This window comes from Anopheles merus, chromosome X (assembly GCF_017562075.2).
Source record: "Anopheles merus strain MAF chromosome X, AmerM5.1, whole genome shotgun sequence".
Classification (NCBI taxonomy): Eukaryota; Metazoa; Arthropoda; class Insecta; order Diptera; family Culicidae; genus Anopheles; species Anopheles merus.
The window spans coordinates 345,055-358,167 of record NC_054081.1 but is presented as its reverse complement, the minus strand read 5'-3'; the positions used below and the strand labels follow the sequence as shown (position 1 = coordinate 358,167).

At 48.1% G+C, this 13,113-nt stretch overlaps 1 protein-coding gene across 1 annotated transcript; it reads left to right on the top strand.

Moving 5' to 3' along the window:
- The first annotated feature begins 40 nt into the window (after positions 1–40).
- Positions 41–9,115, top strand: LOC121590280 (nuclear pore complex protein Nup153). Its single transcript, XM_041909794.1, has 6 exons — positions 41–1,127; positions 1,231–1,419; positions 1,532–5,338; positions 5,695–5,799; positions 6,433–6,488; positions 7,702–9,115. Exons 1-6 carry the CDS (start codon positions 915–917, stop codon positions 7,778–7,780), a joined length of 4,449 nt encoding a protein of 1,482 aa, XP_041765728.1. The 5' UTR covers positions 41–914; the 3' UTR covers positions 7,781–9,115.
- The last annotated feature ends 3,998 nt before the right edge of the window (positions 9,116–13,113 follow it).

Genomic DNA, 13,113 nt, shown 5'->3' with positions numbered 1-13,113 from the left:
TGACAGCTGTCAGTGACATTCTCGATCCGCTCCCTGGACCAGTCCTGTCATAGCGGCCCGATACCATCATTTCCTCGTAAACGCTCGTGTTCGCAGGTAGAGCCCTAGTAATTTTGTCGCCATTTTTAGCTTCAAGCCAGCTAAGACAGCAGAAAAGCGGGCGTTTCTGCTTAAAATTGTTTCAGTGCATCAACAATTGTCGAAGTTTCGCAAGTGTGAGCGCTTTTCCCAATACTTCCCAGTGCCAGTTGTGTGTGCCGGTGACGCGTGCGTGTAGGGGAGCGCGCGCGCTTGTGTGTGTTTGTCAGTGTGTGTGCGTGTGTATGCGTGCGTGCGTGTCTCTAGCAAAGCCCCGCGTTTTTATGTCCATCTTTCCTTCTAATTCGGGTTCCTGGTGCACGGTGGTTGCCGGCATAGAGAGCGTTGATTTGAGCGAGTGCGTGCGTCTTCCTCGGAAATAAGCGGAAGCAAGCACCACTGTCAGTAGGATTTGTGCGTGAGTACGTTTGTGTGTATGTGTGTGTGTGCCTGAGTGTACATGTGCATGTGCGGGATCGTGAGTTGGTTGCGTTCCATTTGACATGTCTCTTGACATGTTCGGTGCTGTCCCATGTTCGATGTAACGCGATAGTTCGCCTACGATAGACAAAAGACGGAGCGAGAAACGAAACAGGAGACAGTCATATCACACAATTCAACAACCCCCCACATCCAGCAATCAACAAGCGTCACGGATTCGTTGAAAAAAACGGCCGCCACAACTAGCAACTGCCTGAATCCATTTCCCTTCGTGCCGGGAGGCGAGAAAGAGAACGGAAGAGATAGGGACAAGTAGGGAGCGAGATCGAGAGCGAGATTGCGTGAGTGAGAAGGAAGAGTCTGGTGCGTGTGGTGCGGCTGTGGTGGGTTAGAAAATGTCGTACATGGGCAAAGTTTCGTCGCCCCGCCGTACGGAACAGCGCTCGCAGGAGGACGACGACTGCGAGGAGGAGGACGAGGTGACGCCAACGGGACGGAGCGGCCGTCCGGTGCTCGCCGCCACCATGGAGGAAGAAGACAGCGATCGTAGTAATTCTCGAAACCACACCAACACTATCAACAGCAGCACAACGAGCGAACAGGATCAGGTAAGTGGAGGAGCAGAAAAAAGGGGGGAAGGGTGGAGCAGTAGTTTAGACGGCGGATGTTCTGGCGAAAAACAACCCTCTTACTTTTGTACCCTCGTTCCAGTCACTCGTCGGCAAAATTGCCTCGAACTTCCTGTCCAACCTGTCGAAGCTGGTGCGCAATGCCAAGGAGAAGATAGTGTCGCCAAAGCAGGACAGAAACAAGAGAAGCCTCGAGGCGGACCTATCCGGCAGGCAGGCCCGCGAACAGCTGGCAGCAGAACCGCGGAAGCGACCGCGCTCTTCCATCGTGGTAACGTATTTCCCTATGCGCCCGTCTGGTGCTTCGCTTTTGACGCTTGGTGAACGTTTAATAAACCTTGCATGTGTGTGTGTTTGTATTTGCCCCGTTTCTTCGCTCTTAGGACAAGGAGGAGGAGGAAGAAGAGGGGGAGGATGAAGAGGACCAGGACAGGGCAGAGCGGGCAGTGATGGAGCAGGAGCAGGAGGAGTATGCGGATGAGAATGATGAGGAGCAGGTACCCGCGGCCCAACGGAACGCCCGTACTTACGAGACGGTTACGAAACGGCGCCGGCTGCACGAGGTCGAACCGTCGGTGGCTGCCGCTCCATTGCCCCGCAGCACGATCGGGATGCGGGCCAGCCGGGCACCGGTCCGTTCCTCGAAACACACCCAGACCGATCGGTTCGATCGATTTGTCGCGCAAACGGGCAGGATGGAGCGTGCCACGTCCATGGTCGGGCAGTACCGAAACACGCGCAACGATGGTCGGCCCAGTGGGCGCACTTCCCTGTTCGGGCGGCCTGCGTCGGTGGCATCGTCGGACAGCGTGTTCCGCCCGTACTCAATCCATTCCACCCAGCCGTCGGCAACGGTTGCGTCGGGAGCGGAACCGGAGGACGGCGCGGCGGGCGAGCCAGCCAGACCGTTCGCTGCGTACAAGTTTGGACAGGGGCTTGCCGATGCGTCAGGCCGCATGACGAGCTTTCTGGGCAACGCGCACTACCGGCAGCGGATGGAGAGCCTGCAGCGCGGAGCGGTCCCGAAGGCGTTCTTCTCGTCCCACGACGAGCCGGCCAAGAGCCTCTACTCGAGCGGATCCGAATCGAGCGTCTCCTCCCGACGGCCCTCCTTCAACCGGACCCTGTTCGGGTCCGTCTCCTCGCTCAGCAGCGGCCGCATACCGCCCGAGTACGGTGGGTCACCGTTCTACGACGGCCTGACGCGGTACGGTGGTGCGTCGGCCGCGCGCACCCTCGCCACCAATGTGATGGTGCAGCGGTCGGCGCAGCCGTCCAATTCAACGCTGGTCGTACGGCAAGACGCGGCCTCCGGCTCGGGCAGACGGCGAGAAGCGGGTCCGGAACCTCCGAAAGCGCCCGAAATCTCGTCGACCTCGCAGCGCATGAGGCACATCTTGGACACGTTTTCGACGAACAAGAAAAATGGCCAGCCAATACCGGAGCAATTCCTGAGCAATTCGAGCCTGGGGCGGGAACTGGACGAGCTGATCGGCCGTTCGAAGCAGACGAACCGTATTGCCTACCCGTACCCGGACGTGCACAGCCCGCGCATACCGGAGATGTTGCAGATCATGCGCGAGCAGAAGTCGGCGTCCATCCTGAACGAACCGGTGAAGTATGTTCCACGGCCGCCGGCCGTACCCCTAATGGAGTACAACGTACCGCTGCTGCCCGCTGACCGGCCAGCAAGTCCGAGTGAGCGGCGAACCCTGGCCACCGAGACCCGCCCGAGCGTGGAAGCGTCCAAGGCGCCGGAAGAGCCGAAGCAGCAACTAGCCCCATTACCTAACCCCGAGCAGCTTCGCGGTCTGCCGCGATTTAGATGGAATCCCCTGTCGTCGCAGCCGATCACAGCGGAGGTGAAGCGAAAGGCGGTAAATGGAAATGAAACCACTCTAACGCATAATAAGCAGGAGCAGCTGGTGGGTGCAGAGGGCGAGCGCGAGACAGAGCAGCAAGAGCAGTGTGAAGAAGCAGAGGAAGAGCACGGAGAGAACGAAGAGGAGGATGGGGACGAGACGGATATGATGGAGCAGGAAAACGCCGGACAGCAGCTGTGCCGGTCCAGCACGCCGATTGAAGGTGTGCAGCAGTTTACCTTTGCGTCGCCTATTGCGCTGGGTGAACCGCTGGAGCTGGAGTTTAACCCGTCGGCTACGATTACGTTCACGTTTGCTTCGCCGGCACGCTGTTTAGACCAAGATCTCGAACCGAAGGCTCGCTCGTTCCAGGAACTGATGGCCGAATCCGCCGGCAAATGGGTGTGTGACATGTGCATGATTCGGAACGAGCCTGAGCGGCAAAAGTGCATGGCGTGCGAAAGTGCGAAACCAGCAAAGAAGCCAGTACAGCAGCAGCAGCAGCAGCAGCAACCTTTAACAAGCACCACGCAGCCTGCTCCCTCGTTCCAGGAACTAATGGCCGAATCCGCCGGCAAATGGGTGTGTGACATGTGCATGATCCGGAACGAGCCCGACCAGCAAAAGTGCATGGCGTGCGAAAGTGCGAAGCCAGCGAAGAAGACAGAACAGCAGCAGCAACCTCCCGCGACAAATTCTACTCACGACAGTGAACCGCATACGCCGAGCGATTGGAAGTTGTGGCTTGCGATGAAGAAGCCAGTACAGCAGCAGCAGCAACCTTCAACAAGCACCACGCAGCCTGCTCGCTCGTTCCAGGAACTGATGGCCGAATCCGCCGGCAAATGGGTGTGTGACATGTGCATGATCCGGAACGAGCCCGACCAGCAAAAGTGTATGGCGTGCGAAAGTGCGAAGCCAGCGAAGAAACCTGAAGAACAACAGCAGCAACCTCCCGCGAAAAATTCTACTCACGACAGTGAACCGCATACGCCGAGCGATTGGAAGTTGTGGCTTGCGATGAAGAAGCCAGAACAGCAGCAGCAGCAGCAGCAACCTTTAACAAGCACCACGCAGCCTGCTCGCTCGTTCCAGGAACTGATGGCCGAATCCGCCGGCAAATGGGTGTGTGACATGTGCATGATCCGGAACGAGCCCGACCAGCAAAAGTGCATGGCATGCGAAAGTACGAAGCCAGCGAAGAAGCCAGAACAGCAGCAGCAGCAGCAGCAGCAGCAACCTTTAACAAGCACTACGCAGCCTGCTCGCTCGTTCCAGGAACTGATGGCCGAATCCGCCGGCAAATGGGTGTGTGACATGTGCATGATCCGGAACGAGCCCGACCAGCAAAAGTGCATGGCATGCGAAAGTACGAAGCCAGCGAAGAAGCCAGAACAGCAGCAGCAGCAGCAGCAGCAGCAACCTTTAACAAGCACTACGCAGCCTGCTCGCTCGTTCCAGGAACTGATGGCCGAATCCGCCGGCAAATGGGTGTGTGACATGTGCATGATCCGGAATGAGCCCGACCAGCAAAAGTGCATGGCGTGCGAAAGTGCAAAGCCGGCGAAGAAACCTGAAGAACAACAGCAGCAACCTCCCGCAAAACATTCTTCGCAAGACAGTGAGCCACACACGTCGATCGAATGGAAAAAAATGTTGGCGGCGGATTCACCGTTCAGCAAGGTGCCGGAGCTGAAGGATGGCTTCCAGTCGATCGTCGAAAAGATGAAGGCAAGCACGTGGGTGTGTGACACGTGCACTGCGCAGAACCCGATAGAGCACGGCCGATGTCTCTGCTGCGAACAGGACCGACCGGGCGGTGGTGGGGCCGGCAGTGCCCCTGGCAAGGCAAGCGAAGCCGCCGTGCCCGTTCCTAAATTCACTTTCGGCATGCCATCGTTTGCACCAAACACCGCCAACTCCACGACAATCGACACCCAGAAGGAGGTGAAGGCAGCGGGCCCGATCACCTCCACCCCTTCGCGGACGGGCGGCTTCCTGTTCGGTGCCTTCAACGGGGTGGATCGTGGCACTTCCAACAGTGTGGCGCCAGCGCCAGCACCAGCACCTGCTCCAGCTGCAGCACCAGTCCCAGCGGGCCTTTTTTCGTTCGGTGCACCGGCGAACAGCTCCCACCCTTGCCCACCGGCCGCGGCGGTAGTGCCGGAAGCGAGCAGCAGCAAACCGAGCTTTTCCTTCACGAACACTAGCACCACCGTGACTAGTGCCGCCCAGCCGTTTGTTTTCGGTGCTAGCCCTAAAGTTCCTTCCGCCGTCAGCTTCCAACCGTTGGCGAACAGTGGCAGCTCAACGGCGCAACAGCAACAGGTAATTTTAGTTTTTATTGCTGAGGGCTATTTGACGTTCCTTTTAGCTAATTTCATTGTGATAACAAAACATACTGATGTTGATGTATCACATTCTTTTTATTTTCGAAGCTTGATTTTTGGCTTAAAAAGGAAAAAAATACATGTTGACTAAACTAGTCTAAATAAATGATGTATTATGTAAGGTCATCGCGGGCCGTATTTGTGCCTTAGATCGTAGTTTGAATGGCAAAAACCAGGATTATTACAATCCTTGGTCGATCTACTGTTCACAGTTGACTGGAATGTGAACTTTACTTTAAAATTAACTAAATAGCGTTACCTTCTCTCATGCCAATGTTTCTTTTCTTATTGCAGTTCGCGGCCAGCGTTACCGGAGACAGTAATGCCGCTCCTACCAGCCTGTTCGGATTGCCGTCATCGACACCGGTCAACTTTAATTTCACCACAACCAGTAATTGGGTATGGCGTGCCTGCTCCTGAGCAATCGAAGTCCATCTTACAGAGCCGAATTGTTTAAGATATTATCATTCAAGATTTTGACATTATTGCACAATCCAATCCATTTGTCATTGTCGATTTATTTTTTTCTACTTCACTGACGGTGGGAGAGGTGATAAGTCGTAATGAATTCTAAAATTCAGTTTTGGGTATGGTTGCTCCGTTAATGATTCAGCAACCCGTGTAGTATATGCCAGTAGTCCATCGGCTCTGTTGTTTAAAAATAATTAAAAACACTGTCTGGTTAAGTTTGAAATGAAATGTTGATGGCTATATATGGAAAAATGGGGTATATAGTACTCCATTTCGTTGCTTTTTCCAGTTCTTTTTGTTTTGTTTTTTTTTTGCTTAAGTGAGTTATGCCTGGCCAAGCTATGTTATAAGTCAAAAGTTAAATTCGGTAGTCTACATCGGCCGATAAATATTGAAATATCAGGCGCTGCGTAATAGATTTAGAAGACACAAATCTACATTCAAAATTCATCCCACATCAAAAGCCGCACATAACCAAGAGGCTCAGTAGACACGTGTAACATCGTTAATGATGGTTTTAAAACTTTTTTTGTTTTTTTTTTTTTCTTCAAAAATATGCAGGCTGAGTCTAATCCAGTATTCCAATTCGGCGGAAAATCACAACCCAACCCAAGCGCGTAAGTAGCTGGTTCTTGATATGTAGTTAGAGACGTTCTCTTCGCAATTACACATCCTAGCCGTTCACTCGCTCTGTGCCACAGTGTATATATTGTATGATTCTATCCTTCGTTCCCTGCATCCAGTATCCAGTAGTGTTGAGGTTAGATTTTTCATCACAATTATCAACTAATATCCGCGTGTCTGGCTTTTTTTAATTTTTAAACTAATATCGCTTTACTTGTTATACGTTCGTAGTTATTGTGGTACGAAGAAGCTACTATGCCAAGGTTGAATCTTGTTCAAATTACTTTAATCATTGACGTATCTAGCTACTACATTTCCATATTTGCTGTATGTTGTATAATTCGTTTGTGACCTACATAATGTTCTCACTTTGTTCAATGGGACTTGAAAGGGAGAAAGAATCGTTAAGATTGTATTTACTCTAACCAAAAAATGGAAAACCAGGCCGTTCTTACGACAAATAAAAAAAATGGAGCAAAAGTAAATTCGAAACACGAAAAGATGAAACATGAAAGACAATAGCTTTACGTCACATTTTCTCATCTATAGACACTACATTCTTACTACTACGTTTTACTTTTAAGTTAATTTTACACATTCAAATAATCATTTGCACACCAGGGGGAGGTTTAAGATCACAGTTTCTGTAATTTGAAAGCCACCATAAAGCAGCAGATAGATGGAGGGAAAATAACTTGAATCAAACACTGGCGGCAGTCGTATTTGTCGAATCTTATATTTATGTAATTATGTTGTCATACACATAGTTCAACAGGTCTGACCAAATTATCATGAGTTAGCGTTTGCAAAGGTTATCATTCAGGTAAAAGTTGTATACGATTGGGCATCCTTACACCGGCCGTAGTTCTGGATTTCTTCGTGTACGTTCTATTTCATAACATAACGAAGAAATTCATTGGTTTTATTAAAATTACCCTAACTTAGTTTGTAGCTCGTTCCATTGTACTGCCGATTGTGGTTTTATGTTCTGCACGCATTAACTTCTTGTTTGTCTATTTGTATTCAATAGTGACAAAACTGTTGTTTGATGTTGTATTTGCTGTCTTTTTGTGGCATTATTTGATATTCCTATTAACTTTAATTTACGAGATTTCCCCTCCCCCCTCCCTTTCCATAAAAAAACCTGTTTTGTCCTATTTTAATTAAGCCTGATAGTAAATGAACATATATTTTGTACCTTTTCAGGCAAATATCGGCGGGCCAATCGCATCAAATCGCCAGGCGGAAGATGATTCGGGCCTCGCGGCGTTTGCAACCACGGTAAGCCAGCAAGCGACACTAGACACACCGGCACTCGATGGCTGAATCTATGAGTGAAAGAGACAACCGACGATGAGAGTGCGTGGGCGTGCGATATGGAGCTGGATGATATTGATTAGGACATAATTATAAGGACATTTGGAAGTACGTTGAGAAACCAGAAGCAAACCAGACAGACAGGGAAGCGTAGAGCAACAGGCGGAAGAGGTTTTGCAGCTAGTTCGATTTGCTAGGACACTGACACCAGAGCCTCAATCCCGCGAAAGGGCTGATTTAAGATCTTTTAGGAAGGGCCGCCAGTAACTAAATACTAGTACCAGTCACCCATATATCTGCGGCTAGGTGTGTCGGTCCTCTCTCGCGCGATTAAGTTACCGCCGTGAGGTGAACGCATTCCGCAGAAATGCTACGAAATACGTAGAAAATGGGGTAGGGGGATGCTAATAAACATGGTATGGAAAAAAGTTCCAATGTATAGACGATGCATAGATTACAATAGCCGACTGGTCGTCATCACAGTACCGTGGGTGCTGGAAAGATCAGTTGTTAGGCTCTGGCGTCCTGTGTTATGGCCACAGCAGGTGCATCTGTCGAAAGATATCAAACTCTTTTTGTTTGGCGCAGTTTTGAAGTGAGCCAGCGATATAAACAAATATCAACAAGACGTCATTATTTGGCGCTTACGTTAGCCGGTGAATGGGAAGACGCTTTTATATTATCAGGATTGAAACCAACAAGCGAAAAGGGAAACAATAGGTAAACAGCGAAACTAAAGGAAACTGAAAGGAGCCAAGTGAAGGGAAGCGAAGCTGTGCTATGGTGAATGTTCTGTGGTGCAGGACACTGGATGCGAAAGAGAGTTTGTTAACAAAACGAGTACGGGCTAGTAAAGTTGCTGTATCAAAATATGTAGACTAGTAAGAAATGTAAGGAACCGGTTAAAGTATAGAAAGACAGAGAGAGGAGAAGAGTGCGCGAAAGATGCGAAGATAAAGGTAAGGAAGAGGTAGATAGGGGCAGAACGGCAGGAGTGAGCCACAACAAATAGAAACTGGACAGCTTACCGAAACATTTTCACTTATATTTTATAGTATATATTGCATTTCATGCAACGGAGTTTGAGGTCTGAAACGTTCATCAAAGATTTTTCCTTTTACTTCATTGTTTGGGGTTTTTTTTTTGTAATTTTCAAAATTGTTTGAAAAAAGAGATTCGTTCAACAAAAAGTGAAATATAATTTGAACCATGAATGAAATGGAATGAAATTACAAATTATTATCCCTAGGCTTCGGTATTGTTATATTTGCGCATGTTAATAAAAAAAGAAAAAAGGAACCGACACATTGCATGCAAGGATTGTTGTTATTGTATTGTATTGTTTTCAACTATTTCAAACTGTAGCAGGAATGTTAAACTAAGTTGAAATGAATAAGAAACAATTCCTTTTCGCAATAGCGAGTTGCTCGACGTTATTTCAGTATTAGTATTTTTGTGGTTTTACAATACATTTCTCTAAAGCACTTTACCAAACCAACCAAGAACGTCAATGCTGCTGGATGTGCATCACTGCAGCGTATCAAAGACTGCACCTAGGCATCAAATGCTAGGACCCACGACGAAGAACAAACTTCAGCCTCGGGCAAACTTTTTGCCCAGGAATTTCCACCGATTCTTACACAGGAACAGTTCCAAACAGCTGCAAGCAAATTGGAGGTCTGTTAAATACAACCTGTGGTTCCGGTTCCGGTGGGCAGCATTGAGGACCGTAAATAACAATCACCTTCGTGTCACCGAAGCAACGATTTTAAGGTTGTCGCAATAGATATTTCGTCTTTTTGCGTGTAGAAAATTTGCCACAAAATACATTTATACCTTCGAAGTTAAGGCGAGGTAGCAAGAGTAGCAAAATATTATCTCGTCACGGTACCATGGTTTTTGTCAGACTTGTGTAGAGAGTTGCATTTTGTGTGTGTCATCGATATTCAAATTGCAAGCTATTGTCCCCTAACTAGTTCGTCAAGGTCACATTATAGGAAATCTACGATCTTTGTACGTGCAAACTATCATAGTTGAAGGCCATCTGTCGAATGGTGTGTTATTAGCTATTGTTTTGATCATTTTAATATGGTTGTGCTCCTTATGCGAAACACTCGTTAAGCGGGGTACTCGTTTGTCTTCCCAAACTTTTGTCCAACCAGCTCCCACCTTTATAGAATTATTCATGATGGCGCTCAATAATCGGATATCGGGAGCTCTAAACGATCTATTTAAATGCCTTAAAGGGGTTTCGAAGTGTTCTATGTGACGCCTACCATCCCAAATATCTTATCTTTACCTAATGAAGTTGAGATCTGAGCCATTCTAACTGGCAAACTGATATAAGAAAGCATTGTAAAATTGGATCATTCGTCTTCTTTCATCGTTCTTCTCGTCCTTCATCTTCATACCGAGTTATTGAAATTGACAATTTTTAGATGAATGCTAATGTAGACCGGTAATCAATTCAGTACTCATAAGTACGTGACAAACTAGCAATAGGCGTTGGGACAAAAGAAGTACAATTTGTAACTATTGAGCAGCCACCACCAACAACACTCATCTGTGGACTGTTTCATTCGTATCGCCCAGTGATGAACGGTAGGGATCATTTTGGAAATCACTGAGTATAAAGGAATCGTTCAAACACTCAGAACAATTGCTCAAAACAGCTATGGAACGGTCACATGCAGCGCTGTGGTAATTTAAATGTCTTCTTATTATATTTAGAGTGACGGACCCACGAGGTTATGCCGGCCTATACAGGCAGTCCTTGCTACGGGGGGGATGGTCGATTTTGAAAAAAAAAATTGTGATAAATTAATTCAATAAGCTCATGCAAAAATGTATCACTAACAACTCTTAAAGCATCCCGTTACTCCTGAATAATAAAAAAAAACTCTTAAAGCATCACCGTGGTCTTTTTCAACATTTTTACCAATGCCTGCATTCCATAGCTTGTTGCAACCATTCGCGAAATGTCGCTAAATGTTTGCCAACCTCTCTCACAACTCACAACGTTACAATTTTTACCCAAACGATTTTAAACATGCCACAGCGAGGATCAAGCATTCCATTATTACCGTTCTTTTCAATGTTATTTCAAACACACAAATGCAATCGAAATGGATTTGAATGGATTGAAAAAAAAATCTCAAAGATATGTTCAAGGACGCCCCATTCTACTGTGTCGACCTATAAATTATGTCAAAAAAAAACAATCCTTCCAACTTTCCCTCGACCTCCATTCACACGGGAAGATATGAAAAATGAAATGCAGAAAAACTAATTTAAAAAATACCGTTGTTCCCATTTCTAACCCCCCCTGACCCTAGTGCGTGCCCTAAAAGCGAGATCGTCGTATACAACGCCACAACAAGGTGAGTCGTTTGCATCCCGACACCGAAGACACACTCACCAACAACCCCTTATCATGATGTTTCTGTTGTTTGCTTGTTGTTTGAATGTTTGTTTGTGTTGTATTATATGTTTTTTGCTTTGTTCGCGGTTTTTATATGGTCTTCCCATCTGTTGTGGGGTGCCTTTCAGCAGTTTCATCATCAACATCATCCCCCCCCCCCTTCCCTAGTGGGATGGTCAAGAAAAGGAGGACAAAGGAAGAAAGATAAATTTGTGGTCAAAATTCAAACTGGGGAGGGCTAATATGACCCATTCCCTCCCCAAAAGTTGGAAGCTGTGAAGCTATCGTGCGACCTTGATGGCAGTTTCATTAACACTTCTGCTTCATCACCCTCCCGCGATTAGACACTGCCACCATCTGCTGCGATCCTAGCAGGCCGTGGCGGTAGCTTGACACAGACTCACAAGTCTTTGGAGGCATCTTAAACGATTGCCCGTTTGTGTGTCACGCCACACTGACACAAAGATACATCACGCGGCCTCCATCCCTCTCTCTCTCTCTCTCTCTCTCTCTCTCTCTCTCTCTCTCTCTCTCTCTCTCTCGCTCTTGGTGTGCCCAACAACTGAACTAACGCGCGCATTAACGTGTTTTAAAACGACCAAACAAGTTTACTTCCCGTATCCGTAGCTTATGACTCCAAATCCAAACATGTCCCCCACCTCCCAATCGCCCGCCCGCTATGCCCCGTATGGCAATAACTTCTCTGGGCTCAAAACAGACAAAAACCAAAAACTACGAGTTAAATTAATGAGATCATCATACTCTGCATTTTATGGGTCGTGCCATTTGTTTTTTTTTTGTTCTTCGCAGTTTCCCCTGTCTCTGAGCGATCACGGAATAATCAACTTTCGTCAAATTTAATACACGGACACAGCCGTAACCTAAAAGCCAATCGGCGGGGGTAAGATCGTGTTGAACAGGAAAGCGATTCGGGGGTTTATGCCGAAAACAAAAGCAAAAAAAAAGAAGGAAATGTTAAACGTTTTAAAACGCCAAATCCGGTGCGTGCGGGGGCCCGAACCGAAAGAGATCCGATTCGTCTTGACATTGACGGGTGGTGGCGGTGCTGACGTTGTCGTGAGACTCGGACGTGAAGGCAATGCCGTGACCAAAGGCATGGTAATAATCGTCAAGAAAGAATGGACGCCCCGGAACTGGAAAACCATGACCTGCGCCCGTCCGGTGCCTGGTGGCGTAGGTAAAGGCTTATCCCGCCAAAAAAAACGTGTCCAGCGTGACCGCTATTGCGAAAATATTGCACGAGCGCCCTGCGTACATTAACGGCCTAGCGCAACGAGCGCACCAGGGATTGCCTAGGACGCCGCCACCAAGTCTCTCGCGTGAACTGGAGGTCCCTTTCTACTGTACAGTGTGGCTAATGGCGCCTAACACGAACCCATTAAAATGTGCACCCTTTTTGGAATGAGCTCAGGAAACACCTCGATCCCGAATGGAGAAAGAAGTGTGCTAATGCTATACACACTTTCCTGGAACGCCAAAGCACGCAAAACGGAAGTGCACCGTGTATCGATCAAAAAATGGCATGCAAGGAACTGAGTGGACTGCATAATTTGTTCTAATAGAGGACAAACCTCTCCAAACGCCGGAAGTTTCGGTGGCTAACCGCAGCAGTACTAGCTTTATCAACGGTTTTGTTTCTGATTTTTAGGGACCGATGGGGCGCAAAAAAAAAAAACACAAATCCCGATGAGAATTTTGGTGACCAAAACAACCGGGAAGGGATGGGAGGTTGCCTGTACGGTACAAATGTAGTGGTTTTTACGATAATTTCCGCGTGTCGTGCGACGCGCTGATTTGAGTTAGAATGCTGGCTCGACTAGCCCACCGCATCTACGCCTCAAGATATGCGCAATCAGTGC